Source organism: Diadema setosum, chromosome 16 (assembly GCF_964275005.1).
Source record: "Diadema setosum chromosome 16, eeDiaSeto1, whole genome shotgun sequence".
NCBI classification, from domain to species: domain Eukaryota; kingdom Metazoa; phylum Echinodermata; class Echinoidea; order Diadematoida; family Diadematidae; genus Diadema; species Diadema setosum.
The window spans coordinates 11,122,551-11,138,995 of record NC_092700.1 but is presented as its reverse complement, the minus strand read 5'-3'; the positions used below and the strand labels follow the sequence as shown (position 1 = coordinate 11,138,995).

At 39.5% G+C, this 16,445-nt stretch overlaps 1 protein-coding gene across 1 annotated transcript; it reads right to left on the bottom strand.

Moving 5' to 3' along the window:
- Window positions 1-293: 293 nt before the first annotated feature.
- On the bottom strand, window positions 294-15,004 carry LOC140240025 (solute carrier organic anion transporter family member 4A1-like). Its single transcript, XM_072319837.1, has 10 exons — window positions 14,587-15,004; window positions 11,894-12,353; window positions 10,874-10,970; window positions 8,069-8,190; window positions 7,102-7,362; window positions 6,192-6,390; window positions 5,408-5,561; window positions 2,317-2,495; window positions 1,435-1,499; window positions 294-635 (listed from the first exon to the last, which is right to left on the bottom strand). The coding sequence occupies exons 1-10, from the start codon at window positions 14,875-14,877 to the stop codon at window positions 328-330; spliced, it is 2,136 nt and encodes a 711-aa protein (XP_072175938.1). The 5' UTR covers window positions 14,878-15,004; the 3' UTR covers window positions 294-327.
- Between the last annotated feature and the right edge of the window lie 1,441 nt (window positions 15,005-16,445).

Here is a 16,445-nt window from a genome sequence, read left to right as displayed (position 1 = left end):
GGAATGACACTGTACATTACGGACCAAAGTGTGTACACAACAAACATCTTCGATGGCGCAATGTGGAAGCCACGTCATGTGGAAGATGCCCCACTGGGCCCAGGAGAACTGAATGAGGGCACTGAAGAAGTTGCACAACATCAGGCTTGAGATTAACAGTAAACATAATATCATTTCGAAGAAGATTGCCACAAAATCAGTGTTTAGTGGCTTTTATGCACACATGTGCCGATATTTTCTCATAAGAGGGCACCTGTTAAATCTTGTGAGATATTGCAAAGATACACGGAAAATTACTTGTGAAGTTCATAATATAGAGCCATATCGCTAGAACCACATTCCCTGCCCCTGAGGATTGGCGTCACCGTTCGTATTCACGTCAGCGTTCCCGCTGGTCGTGCTCGTCGTCTTCGTGCTTACGTCACCGCCTTCCACCACGGGACGGTAGCAGCAGAGAGCGAGGAGGTAGAGGCATAGACCCAGGGCTTTAAAGGCCGCGGCGATGATACTGATGCGAAGAGACAGGCTGTCGTTGTTGTACACCCAACACGAACCCTGATTCCCGCAGTTGTCTTGCCAGAGTAGACAGGCCCCGTCTATGACGACCCCGAACAGTATCGGGCCTGGCACAGAACCTGACAAAATGCAACAGGCAAATAGTCCAAGATAAAACCAAATGGCGGCAACGATGAGGATGATAATAAGGTCTTATTTACCCAGGGTAGCCTCTTCATTGTTGCCACTGCTCTACCAGTAGAAGGCCCTGCCATTATTATTACCCTAGCGTTACCAGGTACCCATTCATACACCTGAGTCGAGAGGGACATGGTGGGTAAAAACATCTTGTCCAAGGACGTAAGCACTGGGCGGGATTCGAACTCGGGTCCTCCGACCACGAGTCGGAAGTCTTTTCCACTATACCACAGCGCGCCCACAAAAGATGATGACAACTGCCTTCATTCTAATTGGTTACGATTTTGGTAGATCTGCCACTGCAGTGAATGCAACCAGATCAAGGATTCACCGGGTGAAAGTTTGCGCCTAAAACAGAACAATCCGTTTAAACGTTACAAGATACTGGTTTCTTAGTAAACTACATGCGACCTCATTCCTAGCAAGCAACAGTATACCTGAATAGTGGATGCGATTATCCCTAGACAAAGACATTAAATTTTTATCCATTTATTATCTTCCTTGACCCATGCATAGCAAGGTTCCTGGCTAGAGTAGCTGGCAACAGCGGTTGTGCCTCTGGGCAAAGTACTTTATTTTCTGATTATCATAACCTGTAGTGGAACCTGACTGTGGTGGCTTGCTCATAGAAATCTCAGGGGCTCGTTAATGGCCTAGTAAAATTAATGCAAATTTATATACAAATTAATTCTTCCTTATCGGAGTTGAGGGGGATAATGCACGGATTGAAAGAATACTTACCCAAAGCCCTTTTCAGAAGAGAGTTGACTCCTAGTGACATTGACCGTTGAGTTTCCGGCACACACCTGACATGCAGGAAGATAAAATTCAATATACCTGAAAATAAGACTAATATCGATCCATGAAGAAGAGAAACAAAGACAATGTTGTAGAGAGATTATCAAATAAACAGATAGATAGATAGATAGATAGATAGATAGGTAGGTAGGTAGATAGATAGATAGATATATAGATAGGTAGATAGATAGATAGGTAGATAGATAGATAGATAGATATGTAGATAGATAGATAGATAGATAGATAGATAGATAGATAGATGGTGAAGGCTATCTACAGGCCTATGCATTTTCCCCGAGGTAAAATTTATTTCAACAGAAAAGAGTGGATATCATGCAGATTTTGTTCAAGCATTATCATATTTGTTATGATGTCTAATGAATCAATTGAAGGATAGATAAAGCATTCCCTTTTGAGGGTACAGATCTGAATGAACAACACAAATATACAGAGGAAAAGTAGTAACATATCATGCCGTGAAGTTGAAGAATTCACAAGGATTCTAATGGCTCTCACCTCCTCTATGGTGGCTATAAAATTAAAACAAATTATTTTCTCTAGTGACCTCTTTCGTTATGATCATTACAGTAGAAAGGTGCAGTTCGGACTAGCTTTTATCAGTGCAAGTCCACGCTATGTCCGATATAGCGTTACATAATGCAGTGAAGTCAAACATTATATATATGTCGAGGTATCATGAGTATTAAATCAAGTATTTTCATGTCATGCTCTCATCAGTATTTCCAATGATGTTCTTCGTCGCTCAATAATGCCGTCATATCCATGGCTCTAGCATGATGTGACATGCACATGTTGAGTCCGTACCTTAAAATGACGTTGATCTCGGCAATCTGTGACGTAAAGACGATCATGATAATGATTGCGACTACCACCGCAAAGACGAGAGGTTGGTAGGTGCAGTCTGTCCGGCACTTTCCCGCCACCAACCTCATGCTGGGGATGGCGTTAGCCACGTTTGATAGACAGCTACAGTCCGAGTATGTCTGTTAAGCGTTTCAAATACATAGGTCTCACATTATAACATGATTTTCAGCAGAGAACTTTGTGAAACCAGATCTCACAAAAAATACATGATACTGAATGAAAGAAAATTTAATGCAGTTTAAGTTTTCTTCTATCAACAGAGTAAAATCAAGCGAGCAGAATTTCTTGGAAGTCTCCTTAAAATTAGACAAAACTTTAGAATTGTGTTTTCATGTTCTCAAATTTCTCTCATGTGTTTATAAAAGAGCGATATTAGTGACAACCATAAAGCAAATGACGCAATAAATAACATGTATACATTTATTTATTTCTTCCATAATTCACGGTGTTTAAATGATATTTCGACGTATTGAGCATATGTATTTTTTTATTTTCATATGATTCATACTTTTCTCGTGACATGTTTGTACACTGCCACTCTTTGTTGAAAATGAAATAAACGAAACAAAACATAACGAAGCACATTATTTATATCAATTATGTTATCAAATAGATTGTTTCTCACTAAAACTGCACACATAACTTCAAGAGGTTTCCTTTGTTATACGCAATCAATATGACAACTCTCGTTTTGTTGTCATGAACAGCAATGGTAAGTTTTAAGTGGGATAGGATTGCACTTCAGAAATTTGAAACGAAAATATGATTTTTACATTCTACTTTCTTGGTACATAAAAGTCGCTCGCAAAAGAATTATGGAGGTGACGACAAAGAAGTTTCATACTACCTTACGAAACATTATCACGAACTACTAAAAATATGTAACACGTACTTCGATACGTTTTATACGACCTTACGAAGAAGTTGTATGTTTACCTTACGAAACATTAGCATGAACTACTAACAATATAACACGTAATTCGATACCGAACGATTCCATATAAATGTAGTGTCTGGGTTTTGACGGTGTTGAAACAAAGCGAAACCAAAAGGAAAGAAGCAGCAACAACAACTCTTCTGGTGATATAAGCAGGTGCTTACCAGATGTAACAATTCGGACGGCCTAAAGGGGGAGTCCAGACGATTTTCAAAATTTCACATTACGTATTACATAAATCTACAGTTCCATGTATAGATTTGTGGAATTTATCGTGGTCCTTGAGAAGAAAAACCAATACTCTGAAAATCCCAAAACAAATTACGCTGAACAAGAATGACGTCATACGAGGTTTACGTATTTCAGAAATGTAGCAATGTAGGCTTAATCCTACTTCATTAAGTTCACTTCAGGGCTCACACGGGTAAATAATTCCCCATAGAGACGTGTGTTCAAATTCAAATTTCAAAAAAATCTGTAAAATAGCTGGAAGTAATGAGGTGTTTCATCTTCACTAACCTGGATAAGTGAGATATTACCTTTCATCCATCAAATTTCCAGGGTGGGTTCTTCTGCTCAAATTCTGTCCAAGGGTCCGCAAAGCCAGACTACGAGTTCTTGTCACTCAAAAAATCACCTATTTTCCGTACACGTACCCAATGAAATATAGTCCCTTCAAATTCCATCAGAAAAGCTTTCTTCTTCCAACCAAAATGCAGTTTGTAGAGGAATTCATACTCAAAATCTATAGCTATTCAGTTTTTTGCCAAATTACATCATTGATTTTTAATTAATTTTTTTCTTCATTTATTTTGGTATCTTTGGTACGAATTTGTGAAGGTGTCTGGGACAGTCCATTTTATTTACAGGTGTGAGCCCTACAGTGGAGGTCATATTTCTTATTTGACTTTTTAACATCATAAATGTGTTTTTGATGATATTTGGCCCTACATCATATGAGAAATTGCACATTCAAGGGTTATAGAGCCTCTCAAAGGGACACTCTTGAAAATCATGTCTTTTGGAGTTGTTTTTTTTTAAATAAATCTTGCAGTTTTGATCAGTTTTTCATAAGATGAATACATATATCCAGGCAGTTATTCTTGATTATGGGGGTGTCATCATCACCTTATAGCCTACAAAGTACTTGATAAGACTTTGTTTTGTCAAACAGACTAACTTTATGTATTTTGAGCTGTTTCAGTGGTAGCCAAAACAAAGAAATACATTAAAATAACACAGTCATTCAAAGTTGTGTGATACTGATGACTGCTATGTACTAAGATCTAGTACCACAAGAACATAATAAGAAAACAAATTGTAGCAAGGCAGAGTTGGGGGGGGGGGGGAGTAGAGGAGAGAGGAGGTAGAGGGAGGGGGGTAGGGAGGAGAAGGGGGAGGGAGGAAGAGATCTGACACAATGCAAGATACACAATACAAGAATAACACAGTCATTCGAAGTTGTGTGATACTGATGACTGCTATGTCGGGGGGGGGGGGGGGGGGGGGTAGGGAGGAAGAGATCGGACACAATACAAGATCAACATAAACCAGCAGAGCTTGTATGGGATGAATACTTCCCATAGACTTGCATGCATTCCGTGCATTCTCTATAGGGCTCACACGGGTAAATAATTCCCCATAGAGACGTGTGTTCAAATTCAAATTTCAAAAAATTCTGTAAAATAGCTGGGAGAAATGAGGTGTTTCATCTTCACTAACCTGGATAAGTGAGATATTACCTTTCATCCAATAAATGTCCAGGGTGGGTTCTTCTGCTCAAATTCTATCCAAGGGTCCGCAAAGCCAGACTACGAGTTCTTATCAAAAAATCACCTATTTTCCGTACACGTACCCAATGAATAGTCCTCTCAAATTCCATCAGAAAAGCTTTCATCTTCAAAACCAAAATGCAGTTTGTAGAGGAATTCATACTCAATATCTACAGCTATTCAGTTTTTTTGCCAAACTACATCATTGATTTTTAATTAATTCTCTTTTCTTCATTTATTTTGGTATCCTTGGTAAGAATTTGTGAAGGGGTCTGGGACAGTCCATTTTATTTACAGGTGTGAGCCCTTCAGTGTTCCTCACCCCATTGCCGTAGTCTACGTTGCAGCCGGCGTGGCAAGATGTGAAAAACTCCAGTCCGGCTTCCTGCGCACACACAGGGCTGAACTGGTCGTCTGCGCATGAGCAGTTGGTATTGCACGATGCTTTGAGCTCAGTTTGTGCCATGTTGCTGAATCTGTGAGAAGGAAAATGTGAGACAAGTGATTCTCTAGCACTGACGACAGGATTGTTAACAACGAACTACCCATGTAGGCCCACACTCCAATCCAAAACCACATCGGAAGGTCTTGCAACTATCGATTTTACATTGAAAATGCGTCACTGCAAAACACACAGTTTCTGCCATTGTAAATGGAATCGTTCCGACGGTTTGCAATTTACTCGAAATTATTGGGTAATTCATGTACAATGTAAATGCGTAATTAAGTTATTTGAAAAAAAAAATGACCGGAATCGCACAAACAAAGTTGTAGATCCGAGGTAGCAAAAAAACGGACTTGAGTTTATCAAGTGAGGCAATTTACTAAGTGCCACACGTTTTCAACAGTAGCGCAACCACCAAAGAACATTCATGCGTCAGATGTGAAGATGCTGGTGGTTCACAACTCATCTCTCGACTAACACTCAAATATTCAGTATATTTCCTTTTTCGAAATGAATATACAAATTTGTCGTGTTCGGGATGTAGGCCTACATGTTCATGACCCCTAACACAGATATTGTATACTGGAATGTAATGTAGATGTACCTGTGTGTGCATGTGTGTATGTATGTTTGATACCTAGCCCTGGCAGGTGGCATTTACCTTTCTCCATTGTAATTTACGCTAACTCCTGCCAGATCCTGCTGGGGACAATGCCAGAGCATGATGAGAAACAGCCCGCCAGACACGGCCGTACACAGCGCCACCATCCGTAGCAATCCAGCCACTTTCAGCTCGAGGCGCCGCACGATGAATCCACCGCTCAGGGTGCCCACCACGCCCCCAACGATGGTCGCCCCACCTTCGTTCAGAAAACAAAACAAAACAAAACAAAACAAAACAAAACGGATTATAAAGGGATTATTGTCTGATTCATAAAGCGGACTAATGACTTGTTTTGCATGAAATTGGCGATACAGTGCATTCCCTTTATGACGAACACGGTTATAATGGAATTCTAGTTATAACGAAATAAAAAAATCAGGTCCTAAAATCATCGTGTATATGATTATCTTTATACATTATACTGTTCAGTTAAATTGAAATTTCGTCATAACGATCAAAAATGCCGGTGCCAAGGTCTTCGTTTTTTTCAATGGTTTTTCGTTTTGTTTTGTTTTGTTTAGTTTCTTTTTTTTTAACGGGAGTACACTGTATAACAGCAAGTGGCAGTCAAGGCTCAGTTCAAATCAAACAAGCAACGACATTTTGAATCATAGCACATGCATTAAAGTCATACTCTATGATGACCCCAATGGAATTTGACGTAGCTGACTTGGTCACTTGATGACAATCTATCATTTCAATTGAATCATCTTGAGTAGAGCTGGGTATACCAGTAGTTCATGCATTCATCATGAATTAATCAAATAACTAATTCTCCTTAATCATCTCTGAATAATAGGGCCTGAAGACATTTTTTTTTCCATTTAAAAAAGAAAAGATATTACCTGACGAAAAGAAGACAGACATTTATCTGACTCCAGTCGGCCCACAGCCTTTCAGACCTTACCTGTTATTAGTGTGGCTTGACCGGAAGTGGCAGCGAACTGATTCTCGAAGAATTTTGGGAGGTAAGCGTTGTAAGCATTGAGGAGCAGCGCATCGGCCGTACCGCCCAGACACGTTAGCATGAAAGTCGGATTGACGATTAGGTATTTTAGCGCCCTCAGTAGGTCAGCTGGACCCTTGCCGAAGCCCGGGCGAGTAGTCTCCTCCAAGCCGGCGTTCACATGTGCCTGGGTTTCCTTCTCGGATCGGATTTTAGCCGTAGCTGAAAGTTTAGAAAATGGCAGAGATCTATTTATACGTCGAACTGTTAACAAGCGTTTATCTACTCTCCTATGACTACATCTTGGTATAGATATCTATCTATCTTTATCTAGCCTATCAACTTCTCTTCCACATGCACGCTCATTTTTTTTTTAAATCAAAAATCAAAAGTTTCCCATACCGAATAACTAGCAAAATTGCGAAGGACACTGTTAACTTACCAATAAATCTTTGGGTCCCAACCCCACTGCCACTCTTAACATCATTAGAACTTAATAGAAACTTCCTCAAGTTTCGCATTTTGTCGTTGTTGCAGTCATCTCATGCTCCGCGACCCTATCACCGACAACTTTACAAATAGAACAGAGCTGACGAAATTGTTCTTCGACATTCGTGGCACCTTCACTCATTTTTACAGCGGGTTACGAGAATTTAAGGAAAGGCTTAAAGCAAGAATCAATTTGTTCATATATCTATTCATCTGTTTATCAAATTGTGCATTTATTAATTCAGATATTTGCTTATGATTTTATTCATTCATTCAATATTTATTTATATTCTTTTATTTAGTATTCATTGCATATATTTATTGATTCAGTATTCATTCTATATAATCTTTATTCATTCAATTATTCATCTATTCATTCTTTTTTTCAGTTTCAAAGTTTCAATTCATACGTTCATTCATTCATGTTCAACTTGCTTACTTGGAAGCTCTGTGGGGAAGAGGCTGAGTGGAATAGCGACAAGGAGTATGACGAATCCGGACATGATGAAGCCAAGCCACCAGGCCCCGACCCAGCCGGGGTCTTCACTCGATAACTCTACCCTGTGTTTCAAGGTAAAGACGCCACCCATTAAAAAAAAAAAACTCGTGAGTAGTACGTTACAGAATAAAGAGACTACGATGTGAAGATACTGCCCCAAACAATCAGAACAATTTGTTCAAGTTTCACATCGGGGTGACGTACCAGAGCAAATAAATTCAATTACAGAATCTTACCAGCTGCCGACGGGGCAAGAATGAAATGTTTGTTATCGTATTTAGACAACAACGAATACTGTCGTGCTTATCCTTGTATTGCATAACACTTGACAGTCCTCTCTTGTGGAAAATGTCATCTGTTGAGGAGAATATAACTCCAACAGGGAAGTAGAGGGCTGATTTAAACTCTAAAAAGGCAAAGTTTGTTTAATGATAGATTTACCTGTTGTCACAATAATTTCAGAAGACATACTCTGAAATTCTAAATGCTCACTTTTAAGTTTAAAACGTTTTATTACGTTGAGTGTGATGAAGGATATCTCTATCATGTGCTATTTGCATACAACAAAATGTTTTGCTATAAATGTGAGAACATATTTCCTGCTCATTAACATAATTAAAGAACGTAGTAAAAAGCAACATGATCACGTGACCACATCTATTCAATCACTCTCATTTCACTGACTGACTCTCATGATAGAAATGTTTACACAGTTACATCGTACATTTCAAAACTGTACACAGTAAAAAATATAATTCATAATGCCATCATACCTCTGTATGTGTGAGAGATACATTTACATATTGTGTGCTTGTCAAAACCTGTTCCTTGTGAGTAGTTCAGACAGACTTTATCATCTACATTGACTGATACTGTTTTCAAATCAGAAATGCTCGCACGTAGCTATAATAACACGAGGACCCATGCCGATTTAGTAATTACTCATATATTGTGTCTGTGCAAATAAACGAATTGTCGTCTTTTATGACGGGGTTATCATTGGTAACATTAGGGATGGAAGTGAGGATAAGATTTACTTTGTGGTATCGGATTGATCCAATTACCGCTTACAAGAAAGTGTCACGAACGCTTATTGTTTATGCGTTGAAAGATTATGCAAAGCTCAAAGTTCGGATACGATACTATTCTTTTTTTTTCCTTTCATGGTAAAATTTGTCCAGTGTCCAAACCTTTCCCAAATTGTCATCTGCAGTGAAAATTAAAGATCAGTATCATGCAACCACATACAAATACAATATAGCAAATAGCATATCTGTATTGCAACTGTCTCCGTGACGTTCGCGCCATTTTTCTTTTGCGGACAAAAATACTTTGGGTTTGTTTTTCTTCAACACCCGGATCATACAGTTATCAGCTGCAATGGTATTTCATTTCCTTGAAATATGCGAGGTAGATTTATCTAGACTAATCTAGGTAGACTAATTTTGACGCCAATATTTACTCCCCGAGAATTGAGACATGCAGGTTAATAACCCAATGTGTCTGGATTCAAGAAATATCGAATTTACCATTTTTGTTTCCTTACGATATTGAATAGGACAAGCCAGAACAATTCTTGTAAACTGAAAGAAAAAAAAAAGAACTTGGGTGTTGTAAAAATGGTCATTAGTTCTCATCATAGACCGGGATTGCAGATTATTCAAAATAAACCCAAAGTACATGTAAGTAGCGCTGTTCATCACACAAAAGTGTATGCATATACATTTTTTTTTTTCAGGTCAAGCTAAAGGGAAACGTAACATTTCATTGCTAAGAGCGAAATCCGAATAGGCACTAGAAAGTTGTTTGCTTACCTATTCATGTTTATCTCTACAAATGATAAGCCTTCTGATGGGAAGGAAAAAAAACAAGCGTTTTAAGTTTTCATGAAAATAGTTTGCTTTCTTGCAATTTACAGTATGAAAGACAGTGAAAGAGTGTAGCAATGGTAATTGCAAGAATGTATATAAAAATAAAGAATCAAACTAAGACTTATTCATTTGTTAGCATGCGACTCGACCTTCGTAAATGACCTTACAGAGTCTTAAAGGAGAAATCCAGCCCCAATATAGGTTAATCTGATAAGAAAAGTAAATTATTGCGAGTTCAACGGTATAATTTTGATCGAAATCGGGTGAAAAAATAAGGAAGTTACGACATTTTGAAGTTTCACTAATTTTTCAGGAAACAGTTCATGAACGGTCAATATGGTAAAGTGAGCATGTCATCCCCTCACAACTTGTCATATACGTAGTTTGTACATAAAATTTTGAAATTTCCACTTTTTCATTCGAGCGTAATTATGCCCGAGGCCTAAATCCTGGTATATCTAATTGATCACTACTTTGAAGTTGTTCAACCAGGAATAACATCATGTTCCAGATTCAATGACAGAAACATTGAATTTTGCCTTCTTTTTTTTTCTTTTTTTTTTTGCACACGATCAATGGAAAATTGTGAGGGCACGACATGGTTAGCTCACTCATTTGCATATTCATATCCACTGTACAACAACCGTTTTGCAGAAATTAGCAAACTTCAAAATGTCATAACTTCCTTATTTTTCATCCGATTTCAGTTAATTTTTTTACCGTTGAACTCGTAAGATTTTACTCTTTTTTCATTGAACTAACTTATGTTTGGACTGGATTTCCCCTTTAAGGTGTTGCCTTACAATGCTTGTGAATTGTACTCTATTCTGTACTGGTTGTATACAGAACCCTTAAAGTTCATTGTGACACGTACCCTTCTGGTGCTGACAGCTCGGTGAAGATATTGAGGAATACACCCGACAGGACGAAGCCTAGGCCAGGTCCCAGCACCCCAACGGCGAAGAAAATCCCTAACAGACGGAGGTTTAATATAATACAACTTTAATACGTTCCAATTGACTTCCTTTCATATATCCTTATTTCATTAATTGTTTCCAAATTGTCATCAAAATGCCCAAAGAACAACAAAGGCGAGAACATAACATCACGTAGGATATTGATATAAACATACAATATATCTCTGCCCCCTCCCCCCCCAAAAAAAAGGAGGTACCACACACATAGAGAGAGAGAAAAAATGGAATTCCAAGAAAAAATATGAAGGAGCTTGGAGAGACAATTGGCCTTTACACATGTATATGATTAATGATATTCATTTAAATTTGGAACAAAAAAAAAAAGGTAGCGAGAGGAAGAAATAGGAAAAAAAAAAAGAAAAATAAAGAGAGGGAGAGAAAAGACGACAAGACGAAGCCTAGGCCAGGTCCCAGCACCCCAACGGCGAAGAAAATCCCTAACAGACGGAGGTTTAATATATTACAAATACTTTAATACGTTCCAATTGACTTCGTTTCATATATCCTCATTTCATTAATTGTTTCCAAATTGTCATCAAAATGCCCAAAGAACAACAAAGGCGAGAACATAACATCACGTAGGATATTGATACTAACATACAATGTACCTCTGCCCCCCTCTCCCCCCCCCCAAAAAAAAGGAGGTACCACACACATAGAGAGAGAGAGAAAAAAAATGGAATTCCAAGAAAAAATATGAAGGAGCTTGGAGAGACAATTGGCCTTTACACATGTATATAATTAATGATATTCATTTATATTTGGAAAAAAAAAAAAGAAAGCTAGCGAGAAGAAGGAATAAAAAAAAAGAAAAATAAAGAGAGGGAGAGAAAAAAGCTGAGAAGGAGAAGGAGAGAGAGAGAGATGACTGGGAATTGGACGTATACAGAGAAGACTGCCCTTTAGTGCCAACTCACCAAAGTAAGGCCCATAATTTCGATTTGAGACGGACTCGTCCAGCGCGGAGAGACCCAACGTGTAGAGGGGCAACGAGCCCAGTCCAGCTACCACCTGGGAGGCGCCGAATAAATAGATGTAGTTCGACAATCCTGCGTCCCCTGCCTCGCTACCCTGGCGGCATTCTTCCCCCGCCCCAGGTACGCATACTGCGTTTGTCCTGTTCGAGACGTACGAATAGCGCGGGGTTGTGAAATGCGGAAGCGCGAACATGAACCCGGACAGGCTGATCAACAGACATCCGACGGACACCCAGCGTATCTTATGACCAGGCCCGCCCACGTAGACGACGAAGAGCACGAACACGATGTTGGTGGCGTCGTAGATGCTGATGAGCACGCCGGTCTGCTGGCTAGAGAGCTGGAACCTTCGCTCGATGGAGGTGACGGACCCTGGCGTAAATCCGTTCACGATCATACCCTATAGGAGGAAGAGAATAATATAATGATATACAGTATTACATAACATGGGTAATAGCAGGGAGGTGCTAGAGAAGGAGAGACAACTACTGCTCTCCTTTTAAGTCATGGGCGGCACCGCCGAGAAGTTATGCGTTCAACTACAGGTGTTAACCATGTGCTTTGACAAAAGAGAGCATCAATAATCGGGACTAGCGCTCTCACATCTAAAAATACTTGCTCCTACTGCAATTCGCTCTCTCTTTCAATGTGATGGCAGCAATGAATTTGTGTACCTTGAATTGGAGCAGCGAATCAAAATGCAGTGTAAAACTCACAATTTTAACAGCAAATAGTTTAAAAACACGCTGGAACACGCTTTAGCGGAGTACTTTATTTGAAAGATCAAAATATCCCTTATTAAAAGATAGAAAATTAACATGCGGAAATGTGCGCATTATAGAAAAATATTACGTTTTTAAGAGGGCCTAATTCTAGTTTCATTTCGATTTGCGAATTACGAAGAAACTAGAAATACATGTTTATAATATTGAATTCTTTCCTAAACTATTCTAAATCAATTCGAGTATTTCATTTAAAATTTGGCGTTGAAATAAAGCTTGTAATTCAACGAAAGGTGAAATGCGTTCTTCGTCTCCGAACTTCGTCTTGCAACTAGAGCGGTGCCGAGCATGACTTCAAAGCGTAGTGGAACGCTAGACATCCCATTGTAACGACTTGTACCCAAACATGTGTTTGCATGAATTACGAAGAGTTGCCACTCCATCTCTGTAACACCTCCCTGGTAATAGTAAGGATTCTCAATTGTGTGATCCCTTTTCTCAAATCCTTCGCAGGGGATTCACCGACCTAGGGTAGCATGGGGATATCATGGAGTAGAAATGCTGGCCCCGGCGCGGATTTATTCGAGAATCCCGTAATGTACATGGTGTAGGCGTCACACTGTCCTAAAATTGAGCAGAGATGGACACATGATTTAAATCTTAAATTTAGATTTCAAAGGAAATGTTCAAATTCGGCTCTGAAACTTCGGACCATTTATGAGGACATCAGATTCTTAAACCATTATACGACCGCCGATAGAGTTTCTCACAGGATCCAATAGCAAATTTCTTTTTTTTTTCTTTTTTTTTTTTGTGCGGCAGCAAAATTTTTGGCAAGCTAAAAAAATCGCCCGAAGATCTTACGTTGGTTCATTTTATAATAAAGATTCACATCTTCGTGTAGCTTTCCACTACTAGTATTCTCGTGTCGTTGGAGTGTCATCGTATGACCTACTTTAGGTATCGTATTTGCTTCGGTTGTTGATCGGCTTTTAACCATTAAGTTCGTGGCCAACTTCGTGCGAAATTGAAAATCCCATATTCGTATGGCCATCTTGTGTCGATTTCGGGACAGCCTGCGTGATCCCACCCTTCCAATGAGTGCATGCTCGCAACGATGCACATGATTATGCGCTAACACGGTCGCCATTCGTGGTTTTCGAATGGGGCCTGGTGGACTGCAAATGAAGATCAACACACCAGTTCGTAATTCCACTTTGCGTATGAGCAAAAAATGGTCATTTGTACCAACTGGCATTTTGATTTATTAATTCACCTTTAAACAGAGGTGACCATTGAATGACCTCCAGTGACCACTAAATGACCATTGAGCGCGCAAAAATTTACAGATCTTTCAACGGTCTTTCAGCGAGCACCCAATGATCCCCAAGCTCTGCCATGAGTTTCCATCAATGCTCTTTGAGTAAGCGTTATGATTGGCAAGGTCTCCACGTTTTTAACTGGTTCAAACGAACCTCCTCAGCTGTCTGTGAGTAAACCAAGGTATTACTGCTCAGTGATGTCTCCACGAGCATTCTTTTTATATTATAGCAGTAATCAACTTTTCCAGTGACTCTCTGAAACAAACACAAACTTTGGGGGTAAATATCAGCGAGAGATCATTGAAAGACGGGCCAAAAAAAAATATTTAAAAAGATATCGTTAAGAAGAAATACTGTCAAAAGATCATCGGAAGCCGGTCCTCTGCGCAAGAGATTGGCGATTTCTTATTCATTTAGGGTCCCTCACAAACTGCTCTAGATTCTCTCGACCGTTCCAACAAGAATGACCATTTGATGAGCGTCTTGGAGACAGCTAAGTTTTTTTTATTTCGAAAGCTCATTACTTTCCCAATGATCTCTACTCGACGGGAAGCGGCCCAAGCATACATTCTTTGAACCTCATTCTCACCTGAAACAGAGTGGCAAAGCACAGTGATACCAGGAGCCAGGGGGCCTTGTTCAGTTTTTGAAGCCATCCAGGTTGGCAATGGCACCACCCACACTCGAGATCGTCACTGGCGTCAGAGGCGCCAACCACGGCTCGATCGTGCGTTCTTACGGTAGGGGTTTCGGGTTCGTTGTCCTCGAAAACCGGGTTCACGATCGAGTTGCGCGACTGTCTGGCGAGTTCGTCATTGTCCTGGAGAGCAACTTGGGAGAGCGACGTTCGATGGTTGGAGAATGGTTTGTTCTTCGCCATGGTGTGCTTGAGATCAAAAATATGTCAGCGAGAATGAGATGAACCAAATTGGGCTGGTGGTAGGCTTGTGATCCAGGTGATATGGTTATATAGTTCGTGCTCAATTTCCATCATGACTTGGCAGAACGATGTCCTGTAAAGAAGAGGAATGCAGAAACTTCTATTGTATAGGAAAAAAAAATTATCAGTGTTTTGTTAGGTCCGTGTAGACAATAAAGCTCGAAGAATACAGGTGATATTAAAAGCCGATAGCAAATTGTGTTCTCTCGGTGACTGCACAAACTCAATTGTCTATTGACACGAGAGCTGATTCGTTAACGTTTACTTTCCCATGGTTCATATTTTCCATATACTAGTATGTAGAATCAAAGAAGTTTAACCCTTCTTGTATCAGGGACTTTGAACAGTGTGTACAACACTATAGAGTTTTTCTGTGCCAATCGGCACGAAGCGCACACAAAGGGTTAAACATGCTAAGGCAAAAGTTCACAGGAAAAAAGAGTGACAAACGGTGAGTAACGCACTGTGTGTGTGCTGTAGTATTTGCCTGTATTTCATTGCATTTTCTTTTCAACAATTGCATTTCTTTCTTTGATTGTGTTACTTTTCCTGTCCTTAGGCAAATAACTTGAAAAGGAGGCGACCCAGCCCATAACCCCGACCGACAAAAAGAGTGTGCCCGTTCTTGTTTTCTGACGCGAATCTAGGTTTAGCGTTGACTGAGCAAACCAGATCAACCTCGATGAAATCAGCCATTAACTTAATTTATCGTCACTGATTTCAAGTGATATCTTACCATTTGAAAATCATGTTAATGGTCATGATAGTACTGTATTGTATTGGTTAGGATTATAATTTTATCCTGCTGTTTATGTATGCATGTATGTATTTATTTATCCATGAGTTGATTCACTAGACATGAAGTTTACCCAAAATGTTTCAGATGTATTATAATGACAATGCTAGCGTAATGAAAATGCCACTCCCCTGGAATTAAACAAGAGTTTCGATAATGGTGACGTTCTACCTAAGAAAATCGGACCATGTTATTTATTACCATTATCAATGTTATTATCATCATTTATCATTATCATCATCATATCATCGTTATATCATCAACCGGTATCAACTACATTCTTATCAGTTTCATTGTCTTTATAAGCATCCGAATTATCAGCATTCTCACTATCATAATGAACATTACCAAAACCGCCATGCATTGGTCTTCTGAGGCTTTTCGTTGCAGCATATTCCCCAAAGAGGCTCATATCGCATAGGAACTTTACTGATATGGCGGTCGACAGAAATTAGGAAGAGGTACATGTAATATTATGATCACTTTATGTACTGTACATATTGGCCTAGTTGTATTGACACTCACACTGGGGTTAGTAGTTGGGTACAGACTCCTATCACAATAGGTATGGATCTTAGACTGTACCAATGAACCTCCGTATACTTCAAGGTTAGTATTATACACCCTGCTCTGTGCAAGTCACACCACCACACTGCTGCCGCGTGAAGTAAACAGAACACAACAAATATCAAAATACCCCGCCTCTCTTTAT